The sequence below is a fragment of the Echiichthys vipera genome (genome assembly GCF_963691815.1).
Source record: "Echiichthys vipera genome assembly, chromosome: 2".
In the NCBI taxonomy this organism is placed as follows: Eukaryota; Metazoa; Chordata; class Actinopteri; order Perciformes; family Trachinidae; genus Echiichthys; species Echiichthys vipera.
In genome coordinates this window covers 28,730,035-28,747,775 of record NC_139827.1, presented here as the reverse complement: position 1 = coordinate 28,747,775, position 17,741 = coordinate 28,730,035, and the positions used below count along the sequence as shown (strand labels likewise).

The window sequence follows — 17,741 nt, the reverse complement described above, 5'->3', positions numbered from 1 at the left end:
AACTGACAACAGTCTCCATTAACGTTAGCAGAGCCGCAGCCCGCCCGTCCACTGCCCCGCATGAGACACCGGGGCACCGAGGTGTTCGCACCCGTCTGTGTGGAGGCTCACGAAGACAAACAGCTCGCTTTACCGCTAACTTGTGAGGTTAGCTCGTGTTACCGTCAGCAGCAGACTGCTCAGCCTGACAGTCGACAGCAGCAGCAGCAGCGGGACCAGAGCGGAGCGAGCCTCCGGACAGGAGGAGATGTTTCTGGATGTCACACACGGCAGACCCTCATTAGCCGGACGGCTAACGTCAAGTTGCCGCCTGTAAACTAACTTGGTTACCAGCCCGGCAGCGGGGAGAAGCATCTCACGGTGAGTGAACTGAGCTGAGCTGACATTTAGCCACATGGTTTGTTGTGTTTCTTTTCTGACAGCTTGTTCTTCCCAATGCTAACGTAGCCAGCTAACGTTAGCCAAGTTCATGTTTCTGTTGTGTGCGCGACCTGTTCTCAAGAGGCGTCGCAACATTAACTGAGCAGCTCGGCATACTTGTGTCAAAGAAAACTGTATGGAAATGATGCGAGAGCTTGCTAACAATTCATTGGTAATGTTAGCGAAGAGCCAAGGTACAGCTACAGTGAATCCCTCCTGTGAGTCGCCGTGCATGCCTGACATCATTCCTCTCATGCCCATTCATATTCAACTGTTGGTGAGAAGCTGTGTGATCTTGAATCACTTTGATTCCGAGTCTCCTCTCACCGCCTGTGTATCAGAGGTGTTACCACAAGAAGACGAGCTCGGTGGCGACACGCTGAAACTATATTTGCTTTGTAGGAGAGCAAGTGAGTGCATGTTATTGTAACCGTGCAGTGTGATGTGGTAAAGTAGGCCATTGATGCTGTCAACACGGTGACACTTTGTGAGTAGCTTTCTCGAATACATAACAACATATTTAGGGATTCACTTCTCTCCCAATGCTACTTCTTCACATTCACGGGATCTGGTTTGTTTTGAAAGTGCAATTTGGAATATTTGAAGTAAAAATAAATCTTGTTTTAACTGCTAATCATTTAGACTGCATCAAAATGCAGCTAAACACAATCAAGCAACTAAGCAACTGTTTAAAACGCAAAATAAAAAGTTGAATTGTTTCCCCTTATAGTTTCCTCAGCACTTCACCTACCTCTGTACCTATATTGTTCTCTGTAGATAACTTTAGTGTGTGTGTGTGTGTGTGTGTGTGTGTGTGTGTGTGTGTGTGTGTGTGTGTGTGTGTGTGTGTGTGTGTGTGTGTGTGTGTGTGTGTGTGTGTGTGTGTGTGTGTGTGTGTGTGTGTGTGTGTGTGCGCGCGTGTGTGCGTGTTTGTGTGTGTTGTTTAGTTCGCAGCCTATGTGTCCAGTGTGAGCTGTACTGAAGTGTCTGTGCTTTGTGCTGGTAAATGATTGACCATCCTGCCTTTTGTTCAGTGGTATATCCCTACAGTCGTCTGAAGGTTTCTGCTGAATGTCCTGTAACAGGGCTAAATCATGAGAGGCATGTCCAGAGAAGACTACACCCAGACACTGAGTGCAGGGATTGGTACCACAGAGATGGATCGATGATGAGGGGGGTGCTAACATCAGTTAAGTCAGGGCTCGTCTAACGATTGCTTTCCTCGTTGATCAATGGTGACAAATGCTGATAAGTGTTTCCCAAAGCCCAATATAATGTCCTCCAATGTCTTTTTGAGGAAAGAAACCAGAAATGAATTAAGAAGCTGAAATCAGAGGATTTGACATTTTCTCCTTTTAAAATGGACTCAAAGTAGTTTGCGATAAATGTTATAGTTGATGACTAATTCACTAATTGATGAATCTTTGCTGCATGTTACAGTGGGAGGCTTCTAGTGTGTGTGTGTGTGTGTGTAGAAGTGAATGCAATCGTCGGCAGTCTGATGGTCATTTTTGGACTAAAAATCACTATTATATGTAAATCCACATAACTCATTGTATTCATTCCCATGCTTCATGTCTTTATTTGGGCATCCAGGGCTGCATCCCGCTGTTTTCCACTGGAATGTCTGCAGAAATTCTTGATGAAATAAAAAGATCAGCTCTGTAATTTACAATGACAATGATAAAGGCCTAAAAGGCTCAATTCATAATTAAAGTAGTGATGCCGAGTTAAAGGCACATTTTGACACATTTGCTCATTTCCATGCCAAGGCTGAAGACATAATCTAGTACATTTTTTGTGTTATCTGGGAGTACAGTTATAATAACACAATCTGCCGACTTTCCCCCAGCCCTCCCTCCCTCCCTAGGCAAGACAAATCTGAATAATAGAACAAACTGTGACAGTTTCAATTGTATATCCACACCAGACGCTGTAACACTAAATATCATTTATATACAACTGAATTATGGTGGAACTTTTCTGTATATACATGATGTGTATGGGTTTAGTGGATGTCAAGTTAATCCTGAGGACACACTCGCTGTGCGTGTGTGTGTGCATGCGTGTGTGCGTGTGTGCGTGCTTGTGTGCGTGCGTGTGTGTGTGTGTGTTTGTGTGGAGGGCAGGGCAGGGCACAAGGCAGGGCGTTGTATCTTTAACAGCAGCCCCAGTTTCTTGGAACAAAAGCTCTGTTGTTGAAGGATCATGTGACTGTGTGTGTGTGTGTTCCACCCTTGTCATGTGATCTGAGCTCAGGGTAGGGTCTCAGAAGTGCTGACTCGCTCTGAGAGGATCCTTCCACGCAGGGAACAGGCAGAGCATGCAAGCAGAGAGAGGTGATGGACGGCCAGATGGATGTACGGATGGATGTTGGGCAGAGAGGAGGTGCGGGAGAGAACCGGAGACAGGCAGAGAGAGGGGAAGGTGCAGGAAAAGTCCTGTTGCTCTCTCTTACGTCGACACGAAAAGCAGCACTCTCATTCTTTCATTCTCCTCGTCACTTTGTGGATTTTAAAACAGCAGCCAAGCAAAGATGCAAGCCCGCATTGTGACTCACATCAACTTTTCTGTGGCAAGGCAAGTTTGGACTGTTCTTCAGGATGACTCTGCTGTATTTTGTAAGGCCTTGAGTCTGCTACCGACTCAACATTTGTGAAATAACTACTCAACTCGTGTGTTTCCACCTTGGTAATCAAGGGTTAAAGTGAACTGAATTTGAAGTATTTACAGGGAGCTGTAGCTGTAGCTCTTATCCATGACTTTTACTGCAGCAGAAATAAATTTCAGTCTCTGGGATACCAACATGACTACTGGCTAACTGTGAGGAGGTAAACGGTCGCTTTGACCTTTTTAAAATGATTTATCCTTTTCCCTGTAAAGTGTCAGGTATTGGCTGGTGGTTTCTGAATAAAATAGTTTGTTGTTATGATTATAATGCAGCTTCTTGAGCTCAGAAGAGACAAGGCAGCCACGTGTTTGCAGTTGTCCAGGAGGTCCTGTAATACTGGTTTTAATTTAACCTGAAAGTCTGGCTTGAGAGACTCAACTCCTAACAGATCTTGTGTGTGTGGGTTTGATTTTTTTGTGTGTCGCACGCATGTGATTGACCCATTTTTTAAAACTCTGCCTGCAGTTTGCATATTTCATATCCCATATTTTCATGTTTCATATTTTCATATATATTGGAGGGTCTATTTTTCTACCATAGATGGGTGTTCACAATATCTAAGTAAGTGAAAATGACATGAGAGGTTATTGCCATACTGGCGTATCCTGTCATCGTGCCAGATCATTTTGTTGACCAAGTGAAGATATAAAGGCAGTAGCACCACATACAGGACTCTGCACTTTGACCCTCCCTGTAACTCAAACTCTACCTAACTTTCTAATGAAATGACTTGTTTGTAATGACTATAGATGGGCTAGATAGATTACAAAACCCACAGTGTCACAATCTCCAACTCTTCCATGAGCGTAACAGTGAAATAACGGCACAGTACAGCACATGTAGACTGGTTAGCCTGTTTTTGTGCCAGAGGGGAAAAAGCCAAATGTAATAGGCAAAGTATGAAATAGTCAAACAAAGTTTAGTATGGAGGGATGAGAAGAAATGGAGATTGGAGGAAGTTAATTCACTTCACCATCAGAAAATTAAACTAGTCAGTCCTGATCTGGTGGGACTCTGCAGCAGTACGTCCCAGTGGGATGCCCTTCTCAGAGATCTGTGGACACGTCACATGGTTATTTAACAATACCCCCGCATGCAAACTGCAAACCTGAATTAACCTTGCACCTCCGAAACCAAACATGCAGCTCTGTAGATGAGTGTATGGTCTTTACTGTTGAATAATTAAACAGAGGATTTCCATCCGAGCTGATAGAATGTTGCTCTCAGTAGCAGAGGGAACACCAGTGCAGCATGGCTCATCCATTATACAGCGGTTAGACTAACGGACACAGTCGTCATACACACCATGTGAGAGGACGTTGTATGGTTAGTTAGGCTTGTACAAAATTAGAAATGCCCTGGATCATGGATCTATGGATTTTACATTGTGTTCTGGTTATTTTCAAATGTGTCATTACTTTTTGCACTGGAGGAAAATTTAGTTTCGGATTTTCTTTAAGCAGAGGGTGGCCTGCCTTAGCAGTACAAGTGGGGAGGTGTTCTGTGGTGGATGAGGAGAATAGACTTTATTCTGTTTGGGACCCTGTTGATGGAAATAAAGTGTCACAGTACATTTGCAGTTTGTGGCCGGTTCACTATGGGTTCACCATTGAAATTCTTAGTCATTTTCAAAACAAGGGTACTCAATAGTAGCCAGCGTTAGAGGAAAGCAGACTTTTCATTTCCAGCTGGCAAATGTTGATTTGGCTGGTTGTATTAAAGGGTAGAGGAAGTTAGTCCCAGTATTAAGTAAAATATAAGACTTGTGTGTTATTCTGACATAACACTTGCATTTGGACAAGCAAGACTAAATGTATCCTTTTATAATCTATATCCCAGTAGGGCCGTGGTCAAGTCTGCCCTGTAAAGGTAGAGTAAAGGCGGAGTAGGTGGAGCATCAGCGTCATGAAGTTAGTATGGGACTGCCTCTCCATGCTCCTGCGTTTGTCCTATATCCTGTTGCCGCCCCGCAGAGCAGCGCAGAAGAGCGACTGAGGGCCCTGTGGTTCTTAGCAACTGTTTCCATGGCTCCAGTCTGACCGGCCTAGATCTTCCACTGGACACTGTGTGCATGTTTAAGGAACTGACTTGGCTTCCTGTCTGTGCATATCTTCCTGTAATAGCAGACAGGAACTTCCTGCAGATCAAAGCTAGAAGGAAAGAGATTTAAGAGAGATTTACAAGAGATCTCTGTCATAAGGTCTGCAGTCAGGACAGATTTTTTATTTATTTATAAAGAATCACTCTGGCTGTTAAAGGTATAGTTCACCCCAAAACAGGGATGTACTGGTACAAACATTTGGCTCGGGACTTTGGGATGGAGTGGCCTTTCATGAAAGCGTGTGGCGGCACTCAAGTTTTTTTTGTGTGCAGCACCAGTGGCTTCTGCGCTTGACCCGAGATGCAAACACCTTTGATTTTTGGAACTGGCTCTTTGCCTCACCATCAAAGTGGAAGTTGTTTGACCTTCATGACGGGGTTACTGTGCAAGGCCCAGAGCTCCATTTTGCCCTGTTTATGGATGCGAAACCCGGGCCAGCCAATGTCGCAGCTGAGGGCTCTACCATCACCTGTTTTAACACGTCCATGACTGTAATGTTTGATATGCCCATTAATGTATGTTAATTTATTTTTTTCACATATTCGAAATAAACTATCTAAACTAAAACAAACTAAACTGTAACTGACATCATACATTTAAATATGACCGCCGGCCGGTTTGTCCCGTGATGGACCGGCCGTTCAGGAAATCTCCTGAACCTCCTAATGGCCATTTATGAAGCACAACTTTAGTTTTCCGACCACTCAAGGTGCTATAACAGTACTTGCCACATTCCCACACATATTCATGCTCTGATGGCAGAGGCTGCCATACAAAGTACCGTCTGCTCATCTAATCTAACCATTCAGAGGCACATTCTCATTTCACACTTTGGGTTTCACTGTCTTGCCCAAGGACTCATGCCGAGGCTGAGCTGTAGCAGCAATAATATTCTAACTAATAGTGCAGTACTGTTAGCTCTCCTGAGCAAGACAATGTTTAGCTCAGCCAAGGAGGACACCATTCATGTTTGCATCTTGCGCTGTCACAAGCATGAGCCTCTCACACTTCCTTCTTCGCAGTGTTACACCACAAGGCTAACTTAGGGAAACTTCTGTCATCATCACCATAAAACTCACTTTTGACAAAAAATATGCATCACATACTTTATTGTGTTAAACAAAGTTGTTTACCAAGTGTGTCCTTTCTCTCCAGGGGCCTCTGTTCACCAGACAGAAGGGCTGTGGCTAATCACTGGCTTTGACTGCTGAGGAGCATGAGTTATGGCCTCAGTGGTGCTGGTCGACACTGGTGGGACGGTGGTGGAGTATGTCACAGCTGAAGAGGACCCCCAGCAGGTGGGTCAGACACAGGCAAGAGTAACACCGCAACTGTAGCTCACAACAGAATCCTGCCTTTTTTTTCTCATACTTATTTCTTTGCTCATCTCCCGATCCCTTTCCCCTGCAGGAGGGAGAGTGTGAGGTGGACCTGGAGTTTGAAGGAGAGGCTGAGGGCGAGTGTGAAGCAGAAGAGGCCTTTGAAGAGGTACAGGACAGAGATGAGGCTGAGGACTATCCAGCAGTCATAGTTGAGGAGGTACCTGGTGCCAGCCTGGTCGATGAGCAAGGCTACTCAGCCCAGGTGTTCGTGTATGGTGATGAGGCTTACCTGATGCAGGAAGTAGGCGATGAGCAGGAGGTGGAGACAGAAGGGGAGGCAGGTGAGACACATTTATTCCAGTATTTATCCGAATGTGGAGTTAAAGGTATAAAATACATTATACTAAAAAAACAATGAATTAATGCAAATTTAATCCCGCTCAATCATCATTTATGATCCACTGGAAGTGTGTGGTGGTGTCTACGCCTGCAGAGAGCCTGTCCTCTGCCTGGATTTTGCGTGTACTTGGTATTTAGAGAGGGACAGGGACGTTTCTAGGTGTAGGCTTAGCCCATGATGGTGTCTAAGCTCGAGCCAATAACAGCATACAGGGTGAGTAGCCCTCTGGTTCCCAAACCCTACTTTATAACGCCCCTCCTCCTCAGCGTAAGATACTGATGCACAAAGCACAAGGCAGTATGTCTTTTTGGTCTGTTACTGTTGAGCGCAAGCTGGGGATGAGAGGAGGGGCTGACTTCAACTGCTTTGTGTTTACTAACAGTAAGCAATACTTGTTACATATTATACCTTTATTGTTTACTCATAGCTTTTCTTTTGGTGCTGTAGGTTGGAAAAAATCAGACTGTGAAACCCTGGTTAGTAAGTAACCTGATTTGTCCTTTCATCTGAGGTGCTGAGAAATTTGACTCATGTTTCGTTTCTTTATCCTGTTACCAGTGCTTGTAAATACTTCCCATTTCGTCTGTTGTCACTGAGGTTTTATGTTATTAGAATAAGAATAAGAGGATTTTTACCTGCTGTAGAATAGTCAGTCGGGGGTCAGTTTTTATGACTCCAATTTTGCTTTAACCAACAGACTGATGGGTTAAGCTTACCACAAAGAGCTGTGCCACGGTTCACAGTCACACATTGTTAAAGTGTAAGTCCGGCGCAAAATCATTTTCTTTTTCTGCAGTTGCGTACATCAAATAAGCCACCGAGACCGTTTTTTTGGTGTAACAACTATTACCGGAGAAACAGCTAGCTAACAGCCAGACGTGGCTAACACTGATTAGCTCAGGGCAGTATGGTGAAGGCATTAAATGTCTTTTTTAACCACTAACACTGCTCAAAATAATAGCAAACCTCTGCAGTAGCATGATAAGAGTCCCTACACATAAAATGAAGCACCAACAACGTAGTTAGTGAAGTGAACCAGGAGTTTATTAAAAGTGTTTTCAAAGACTTACCTACTGGCTCCGGTACCAGCTCCTCTCATAGTAAAGTTCATTCAAGTCAATTACCAAAGCCCATTGATGCTTTGTTTTATTTGTAGGGACTCTTCTCATGCTAATGCAGAGGTTTGCTGTGATTTTGAGCAGTGTTAGTGGTTAAAAGAGACGTTCTAATGCCTTCATCGTAATGCTCCGGGCTAATCTGTGTTAGCCACATCCGGCTGTTAGGGACTCTCCTGGATTTCTCCATGAATCGTTCATACACCAAAAAAACTGTCTCGATGGCTTATTTGATGTATGTCATTGCCGAAAAAGACCATGGGATGATTTTGCGCTGGAATTACACTTTTTTAGATTTATGCATTTACAGAGATTACAGCTGGTGCCAGGGCCGGAGCTGTCAGTCAGAGCAGCAACTCAATTAATACAGGCAGTGGATTTTTCAAATGTTTTTTTCTGGTCTATTACAGAGGTTAGAGCACGTCATAAAGGTTTTGTTAACATGACTCTAGAGTCAATGTCCACTTGTTGGTTACATAGATCCAAGCTTACAAAGCGTTGCTTCTGTTTGTTGCGGTTGTGCTGAAATGTGGCGTATTTGTCAGATGATTCTGCTGCCAGCATCAGTGTGATGTGGTCTAGTAAAGTAGGCTGTGAGGGTTACAGGCCTCTGTGTTCACACACTGCCACCTTGTGGGTATTTCTTGGACAGTAACTATTTCATGAGCAGTGAAGGTATCCAGTATTAACTCTCTAATCATCCTGTAATCCCTTATTATTAGTGACTAGTGTCCAGTCCAGTGCAGTGTTCATAAATATGAAACAGATTCACAGACTGGGTCAAAAGTATATGAAACTAATAAAAGATGAGTTCATGCAAATTACATCTCTAAACTCAAGTCACACATAAATCTGCTACCAGGATCAAAAATGTGTCTTAATCACTGGGAAATGTTTTTACATCACTCCCTATTCAGGCAGCTTAAAAAAACAAGTACATTAGGGTATGTAAGCACAGTATATAGTTGTATTTTTAAGCCTGGTTCCGAATATAAAATGTGCCGTCTCAAGCAGAATGATACAGTGATTCATTTATAAAATTCACAGTGCAATAGTACTGGTTACCACCCCTGAGATTTTAAAATGGCCCACTATAAATACACAATTGTTGTCTTTTTGTATACCTCATTACATTGTGTCTCATAAACCGATTTCACAATTGAACCCCCAGACTGTGTCAGGAGAATTAGGTCGGGACATAGTTTCTCTTTCACACACAACAGGAGTTTGTCTGTGTCAGATGCGTTCTGACTTATTGGAAATACTCTGTTTGGTTTAGAGGAGGGGTCATGCCTTGGTAGAGAGTGCAGGAGGGACGGCATGATGTGGATTACACCATGTCAACAGAACCAGTTGGTAATTTTGGTCCTAAACAACCGACTCGTTCCTGGAAATGTCTGACGAGTTTGGGGTCAGTCCTTACAGACAGAATTTCCTTAGTCTTGTTGTCTCTCCGGTAAGACGCTGCCGTTTTTGTGTAAATCGTCCTTCTTCTTCTCCACCGTTGAACCTTTGTTTTCTTCTGGTATTGGCGGCAGTGTGATAGAAACGTCATCCACATACATTTGATCTCTGTGAATGCACATGGGCTTTGAACTCGAGGCTTGGGAGGTTAAAATCTGTTTGATGTTTAATTAACATTCTTTAAACGTCACCTTCCATAATATACAGTATATTGCTTATAGGCAAGTAATGCAAAAGAAACTTTTTCAATTGTGGGATTGATACTGTAATAGTTTAATTAATGAATTTGTTGGAGTGCATTTGGTTGTACAAAACCCTAGTTAAATCAATTGAAAAACAACAAAATTCATGATTATTTTTAGTTTATTTTAAGTGGGTTCTTGAAGTTGACTTTTCTCATCAGTCAATTCGTTGTGCAAACTGCAACTTTGTTCTGTAATAATACATATTTTGGTCAACTGAGTCTATTTAAAAAGCGGCTATCACAGTACAGCTTCATCTGACGTAGTCACTACGCAAGTGAGTCAGGGAGGGCGATGGAAGGAAGGATTTCCTGTGTCGGCTGCGGAGGGATACCCTTCTGCCGCCGTAGTGTGTCTCGTTGAATTCGAGGAGATTTCCCCTCAGTGGCGGAGTGATTTCAGCTAGTTGCTTCCTATACAATTCAGTGAGAAGTCAATGTGAATCTGCAGCAAGGGGAAAACATGGCGACTTCACAGCATGAGGGGCACGCAAACCAGCTCGATCTACTCATCCGAGCCGGTAATGTATATCCATGTACTTATAACCTCGGTGCGGGAACTAACTTTAACGTGCGGGTTGTTTTGAAGCTCGACCGCTGCGCCTCCGTCCGCGGAGTAGTGTGGTGAAGTAATGGAGGGCAATCAGGAAGTGATCACCTTGGTAGCAACCTGCATGGCGTTGCTCCACGGTTTACCGGACCCGGTTTAAGAGGTGAAAAACTTCCGCGGGGCTTGCCAGTCTGCACAAACGGATCGTTGTCTGCACGGAGTGTGTTTTGCATGTTGGAGCAGCTCGTTCCCGCTGCAGCGCGAGTTAGAATAACGGTCTGCACGTCGGCTCTGCACAACCAGGAAGTGCAAAGATGTTGTCTTTCCTACGTCTTTGCCACGCTGTCTGAGTCGGAAGGACATGTGGGTTTATTTTTACTGACATACATTTGACACACACCATCAGATATTTCCTCTGGTATTATTCTGACTGGCGTGTGCGGGAGTATTTTAATGTGATCGTCTTAAGTTAGTCCCGTTTGTGTCAATATAACAGTCTTAGCGCATTTTCTTAACAAAGTCCATTAGCCCCAGAAAGGTTATGATCGGTATTGTGTTTTTCTCCACGTTAGGTGTAATGTGGTCACTTCAGACATTTCTGGCTTTAGGTTCTGAGCCGTGGTTTCCGCTCTCGTGTTGTGCAGGCTGGTTGAAGCGTGGATGGCCTGGCTCACTCGCTTTCTTCCCCTGACGGTAGTTGGTTAGTACGGCTGCTGCCGTCGGCCACACTGACCTGCCAACACACTTATTGTTTGATTTTATTCGGGGTTTAACACCTTCTGTAAAAAAGCTTTGTATTGTGAAAACGTTTCCTCTTCCGTTTTTTTCCGCACATTTAAAAGTATTTTTGTCCCACTTCGATGGCGGAAGCATTGTGTACGGAGAGGGTGTGGTGTGTTGTTGATTGACGTGCCCGTTAGTCCAATAGGGTGCGCGCTGGCTTAGAACTCAGCAGTAGTCCAATCAGATTTCACCGGGGCGGACTGTTTATGGAGAATGAGCCAATAGAAGGCGAGGCGGCTGTTGAGTGACAAGAGGATTTGTGAGCTTCTTCGAAGAGAACTGGAGGGAAAGGCTGAGGACTGTAAACACGGAAGTCATCAGAGGCAGCACTACTTTTTGTCGGACTTCCTTCTGTTCTTGGCGCCGTTACATAGTAGTAAAGGTTCATGATATAATTTTTTCTAAATTGTAAAAATATTCTAACGCTTTTATGTAGGCTACCCACACAGGGTGCATACTTGTTACACATTTTTGTTCTTTTTTACTATTCAATAATGAATTATACATCGAAATCCTAACATTTTTGACAGGCTAGAAATGGCCAAAGTGTCTATATGTGGTTATTTAGGTCAAGCCAAGCTGCAGCCCTCTGACCTCACACCTTTTGGTGTCTTATTAGAGCCCAGCTGCCTGGTTTCAAGGGCAGCTCAGTGAGCTATAGGGTCTCTGCTGTGATGACTATGTCCTGTGTGTTTATGAGAGGGATTGAATGAGTAGGCACTCTAAAGATAGCCCATTTCTCTCCCCTATGCTGTGGCTGTTGCCTCAGTGAGATAGCCAAACATGGACAGGGCAGGGTGTAACAGGATCTTGTTTCCCACCAGTGATTGACACCGACAGCAGGTACCCAGGGTTCCTTCTCAGGGTCCCAGATGGGGCCACTTGCCATTTCCTCCAGGCTGAATCCCATTTTTTGAAATTTAAACAGCATTTTTCACATAGTAAACAAGGACATTTGCTATGTCACTTCTCAGGTTCCTGAGCCAGTCCCGGGATTTTGGAACTTAAAACAACAGTAAAAACTGTTATTATAACTAGTTTAACATGTACAAATAGGCAAGATCATGAGGACATTTCCTACTGCTATGGTTGTACTTGACATCGAGTCATACTGTACCTGGACTGAACTCAAACTGAATGTGTTTTCTGAAATTGACATATCATTTTGGCAATTTGTGATTTCACTAGGGGGCGCCAAAGAGTTGCATTTTGCATGCTGCATAAGCATACATTTTAAGTTAACCATTAATATGTGAGCATATAATTGAGCCGTGGCAATTATTAAAGTCTAACTCATGTATTTTGGAAAGATAGGCTCCGCTGGGCTCAATTAGTAACTTATTATTTCTAAATGATTTGCTAATTGATTCTGTGCATGTGTTTCAGTGGAGGCTTCTGTCCATGGCACCAGTGTCCACTGTTCTGACAAGACCATTGAGGCTGCAGAGGCTCTGCTTCGCATGGATTCACCTTCCAGCCTCAGAGAAGGCCGTAGCCCAGGTAACGCACACTCATTATTTATACCCCAAAACACAATTCGGAAACTGTTACTCTTAAAACCGATATTTGTAATGTTTCATAATCACCTAAACATTATTGTATTCATCTGTATGGTGGAGTGTAGTTAAATACCATAGACTGTATAAAAAAATTGACGCAGCATCCACTTACCAAAAAAGGGCATTTGTGTAACGTTGGGGGGGGGGGGGGGGGGGGGTGCGTCCATCTAGCTGCCGTTTACCTCCAAGGAGAAGTGAGGGCTAGCCGCAAGCTTTCACTCAAGATGCACGCCACTAATTATTCATAAACTTTAACCTCCAATAGAAAAAAAACTAGCCTGGTACAAAAAATCCACCCCCCTCAGTGTTGTCATGGAGATATGACCTAAACATACAGACTAGAATGTTTTTTAGTAACACGTCTTAAACAGATTCAATGATGCTGTGAAAACGGCCCGTTGACAAATTGTTCACTGAATTTGTTCACAATTGGACACTCCACAGGATCAACCAGGAAGTCGCTGTGGTGGGGGCTTGTTAAATACCAAACGTGGTTGGTCCGTTATCTCTGCTGTAGTTTGAACATGCAGTGAATAATATATAACAGCTTAAATATTTCTGAAAGCTCCAAAACAGAGTTTTCTGCAGGTTTCACAGCCTCTACAGAAAACCATAGGGAGTCTGTGGATCTTTTTTCTCAACCTTTTTATTACTAGTTTTTAAACATTACCTTTCACACAGGGAGCTTTTGGCCTCAAGCTTTAATGTAACAGTGATGATGCAGCTTCAAATCACTTACTCTTCCCTCTAATTCTTCCTTCCAGAAGCTTTTATCTCACCTTGCATAGTGACGCCAGACTTCCTTCACGCTGCCATGCGTCCTGACATGATCACAGAGACAGAAGTGGAGATATCGACCGAGGAGTGCTGCGATGACGAAGACGAGGAGATGGTGTCCCTGCTTGAAGAACCAGAACCAGGCCACGAGCCTGTCAGGAAGAGGAGAGGTAGACAGAAAGTCATTTTTGTTTGTGTCAATACAGAATTACTTTGTAAAGTGAGTCCTCCAGTATCCAGTCCATTTTGTATGCTTTTCCAACTGTGGAAAAGCATACAAAAATGGTCAAAAACTTTCTTTCACACAGTTGTAGACCCACTATCAGCCCCATGTTGTGGAGTGTGGGGAGTTGATCTTTGGAAAAAGGCAAAACTGTGTTTGGTGAATCAGAACAGAAAACAACTGGTAGCTCTGTGATTAACCTTACCTCTAAAGCCAGACCACAAACCTCAAACCCCATAACACTGTTAATTGAAGCTATTGGGTTAATCCAAGAGCACCATCTAGTGGTAGAACCTCACTGTTGTAAACTGGTGTAAATTCAACCTCACAAGTCAATGACTAAAGCAAATGAAGTCTGAAGAAAGTCTCATTTAAAATCTTTCCTTGTTATAGCTGGACGGAAGCCAAAGACGCACCAGTCAGCTCTTTCTAACGGTTCACTGGACCTCGGCATCAAGAAGAAACCAAGAGAAGGGAAAGGTAACAGTTCTAATGTTACTGGATGTATACATAATAATGGGTGAAGCACTGATACACGTGGCTTACTATTTAGCAGTACATTCAATTTTCTTGACTTCCAGCAGGCAGCACCACCTACCTATGGGAGTTCCTGTTGGACCTCCTCCAGGACAAGAACACCTGTCCCAGGTACATCAAGTGGACCCAGAGGGAGAAGGGCATCTTCAAACTGGTCGACTCAAAGGCTGTGTCCAAGCTGTGGGGCAAACACAAGAACAAGCCAGACATGAACTATGAGACCATGGGACGGGCCCTCAGGTGAGCAGCCTGTGTGCGTGTGTGTTTCATATTTGTGTTTTTAGAAAGCGGCACTGTAACTCCTGACGATCCTTTTTTCCTCAGATATTACTACCAGCGCGGCATTCTCGCCAAAGTAGAGGGTCAGCGGCTGGTTTACCAGTTCAAAGAGATGCCCAAAAACATAGTCATCATCGACGACGACGACAAGGCAGACATGCCCTCCCCTGATGATCTGATGGACTCTGAGACCATATCCTACGAGCGTGTGTCGCCTCCGTCTGACATGCTGCTGCAGGCGACCCAGCTGTCATCCTCCAAGAAGCCCAACATCCTGCGAGGCGGGAACAGGGCCAACGTGGTCCATGCTACGGTTGCCACAGGCAGCAAGAACATGCCGGGAGGTGGTGCAGGGATGGTGACAGGGATGCCCACTATAGTGTCTGTTTCAGGAGCATCAGACAGGAGTCAGACCCAGCAGTCCCACACGGCCATCGTCTCTACCGCCGCCGGGCCCAGGTTAGACTCCTGCAGAGAGACGAGGCCCTCCAGTTAAAAGCTTTTCTCACGTTAACAGCGCTAATGCCATCTTTCCCATCCATAAGTAAATTACATATTTTCTTTCTTCACGTTTACAGGACGGTGCGGGTGGCAATGCAGGTGCCTGTAGTCATGACAACATCACTAGGTCAGAAGATCTCCACTGTTGCTGTGCAGCAGCCCACAGGAACAACAGGGGCCGCTGGCCACACCACGCTCCTCACCAACACTTCTGGTAACAGCAACTCGCAACAGAAGGTGCGTGTATGTGGACACTCATTCACTGACAAGCATTTTTGCAGATCACAGCAGGGTATCTGAAGTTCCAATACTGTAAAAAGTGAGATTTCCATGACTTTTCATGTTTTTTTTAACCCAGGTTGAGGTGCTATATAAATACTGTTAACGTATCAAAACACTGTCTTAAAACGAGACGCCAGGACTTCTGTACAGTTGTGATGTCAAAACTATACTATACCATGGGCAGAAAGTGCCGTTACAGTCGTTCCCTGGTTGCAATAATGGTGCAGAGAGAGCAGATGAGAAAACCTGGAAACGCTGACCAATCAGAGCAGACTGGGCTTTTTGAATACAGATATATTCAGACAGACAGGATGAGAAAAATAATGAGTTTTCTGAACATTAAAGCATGTAAATCTTTTTTAAATGTATGTGTTTTTTTTGTATAGGTTGTGATCCAGACCATCCCCACCATGGTCCCAGCCACAGCAGAGAACGGAGACAAGATCACCGTCCAGCTTGCCAAGATCATCACAATCCCAGCCCACCAGTTAGCTCAGTGTCACCTGCAGGCCTCCACAGGCTCGAGCAAGCCCAGTATCGGGGGCTCCCATGCAGGCATCAGCCTCCTCGGTAGCCCCCTGACGGTGCGAACCCTGGCGCCCGTCAACGTCACCCCGGGAACGCAAGTGATGAGACTCACTGTGCCAACGCATAGCCAACCACAGACCCTGGTGGTGTCGCAGCCGGGTAGCGGAGCGGGCGTAGTAACGGTATCAACAGCCAATCAGGCGGTGACTGCACATCCTCGGATCATAAGCGGCATCATTAACGGTTCAGAGTTGATGATAGGAACGTCAGCAACTGGAGGAGTCACATTGGAGAAGCTGAAGGCGGCAGGAGTCCAGGTCCAAACTGTGCAGGTGCCGGTGGCAGTCCAGCAGAACCAGGTTAGCCCCAGATCTGTCCAGAAAGTCCAATCAGAGGCTGTGGATGCAGTGTTAAAACTGGAAACACCCGGCGTGACGATTAAGACTGAGGAGCCAGAGTGTTGAAGTGCACACGTTTCAATGGGTTCGTTTGTATATGTCCGGCGTCATTTCTACTCTTGTAATAACCAGCAGCAGTCTGTGAGACTTTAAAGACTCCTGAAGGCCTGTTTTTAGTCCTGAACCCGTCTTCACATCTTCCCTGTTGTTACTAGAACTTGAATTGATCCAAGCCAGTCCTCAGAACCACACTGAAACCTCTCCGAGTGTCGTGCAGAGTTCAAACTGTACTCCACAACATAGGGATACACAGACTCTAAAGGGACTTGTCGGGAAAGGTGAAGGGACCAACCTCGAACACTACAATTCATAGCTTTCCAAATGGATCGCCATCACTGACTTAAGTTGAGTGGGGAAAAGGAAAAAACCTTGAAAAGGAAATGGGGGTGGGGGGGGGGGTGAAACACTACAAGACAAGGCAAATAATTTCAACACACCAAACTGTGAATTTTCCAATAAAATAAGCACAGTCTGGGGTGTAATGAAGCTTTTGTAGAGACCTTTTGTTTCTTATTTTGCCTCTACAGATCATATTGAAAACCAGCGACTTCTTTTGATTTTGTACGTATATCACTGTGCAGGGGAGTGTGGGTGGTGCTATGTGAGCGCTAAAAGCGCGAGAGAAAGACAGAGAAAGTGGATCCGCGAGGAGCTCTGAGAAGGAACGACGGTCAGACAGACAACGGTCATGTATGTACATATTTATATAAATATATATATATCTACTATATACAGTTTACAGAACAACCTTAGATTTTAATTTTAACTTTCTTTTTCATGTATCGTCTGAACAGTACGCTGACTTTTGTTTCGGTGTTTTGATACCTTGTACCAAGCACAGTATTATTGAAAGTAGGAGGAATGAAATTTGTATTGTTATTAGTTCCTCTGTCACTATGAGGCTGTTAAACACTCATACAGATGGAAACAGCGACATGGTGGCCAGAGTGCCCTGCACTGTCCCTCCAGCGTCTAGGAACATCTGTAGGCTTGCATTTCAGACTTATCGGACTAAAGGATCTTGTCTGTCATTTCTTTTTTTCTTTTCTTTTTTTTGACAAATGTTTGCTCTACTCACAACCCCACACAGTCTGACTGCACGGAGATGCAAAGAGGCGTGACTCAGAGCCGATGCATGCTGCCACGTCTTGAGGGGGCAAAAAAAGAAATAGGAATGTATGTAAACTCAAAGAGCAAGAATTAACTGCAAAAAATGATTTTAACTCTCGAGAGGCATTGAAAATCCCATGTTTATGCAAATATGTCTGCAAAAAAAATCTCAAACCACTGTGGGTCCCAGGTCACTTTACTTAAAACAGAGGGTCAATTTGTAAGCATACTTTTTTGTTTTGTTTTTCACTGCCTTTCTGGCCCCGCCCCTAGATCTCATTATTTTTTATCTGAAGAGGGAAGATGGAGAGAACAGATGTGTGTTCAGACTGAACTTTGTATATTCAACATTTGAAGTATATTCTATTTTGTTGTACTCTTGTTTCAAAGTGTATTAAAGTAGATTTTACTGAACTATAA

The 17,741-nt window shown here is 44.2% G+C and overlaps 1 protein-coding gene across 4 annotated transcripts; it reads left to right on the top strand.

Annotated features, from left to right (window-relative positions):
* The first annotated feature begins 34 nt into the window (after positions 1-34).
* Positions 35-17,741, top strand: elf2b (E74-like factor 2b (ets domain transcription factor)). 4 transcript variants are annotated; one of them, XM_083938839.1, is made up of 10 exons: positions 35-360; positions 6,348-6,490; positions 6,603-6,855; positions 12,454-12,567; positions 13,391-13,573; positions 14,020-14,106; positions 14,211-14,403; positions 14,488-14,901; positions 15,021-15,180; positions 15,612-17,741. In XM_083938839.1, the coding sequence occupies exons 2-10, from the start codon at positions 6,416-6,418 to the stop codon at positions 16,215-16,217; spliced, it is 2,085 nt and encodes a 694-aa protein (XP_083794965.1). In that variant the 5' UTR covers positions 35-360; positions 6,348-6,415; the 3' UTR covers positions 16,218-17,741. The 4 variants fall into 4 exon arrangements, with proteins under 4 accessions (XP_083794965.1, XP_083794963.1, XP_083794964.1 ...); XM_083938837.1 differs by having other exon boundaries at positions 14,208-14,403; XM_083938838.1 differs by lacking the exon at positions 35-360 and adding an exon at positions 2,732-3,000 and having other exon boundaries at positions 14,208-14,403.

What these genes read in the sequence shown, in the direction of transcription:
- elf2b (XM_083938837.1), top strand. Translation starts at nt 6,416, where the DNA reads ATGGCCTCAGTGGTGCTGGTCGACACTGGTGGGACGGTGGTGGAGTAT. An exon ending in CTGAAGAGGACCCCCAGCAG is followed by an intron (nt 6,491 to 6,602) that starts GTGGGTCAGACA and finishes TTTCCCCTGCAG; the next exon opens with GAGGGAGAGTGTGAGGTGGA. An exon ending in ACAGCAACTCGCAACAGAAG is followed by an intron (nt 15,181 to 15,611) that starts GTGCGTGTATGT and finishes TTTTTTGTATAG; the next exon opens with GTTGTGATCCAGACCATCCC.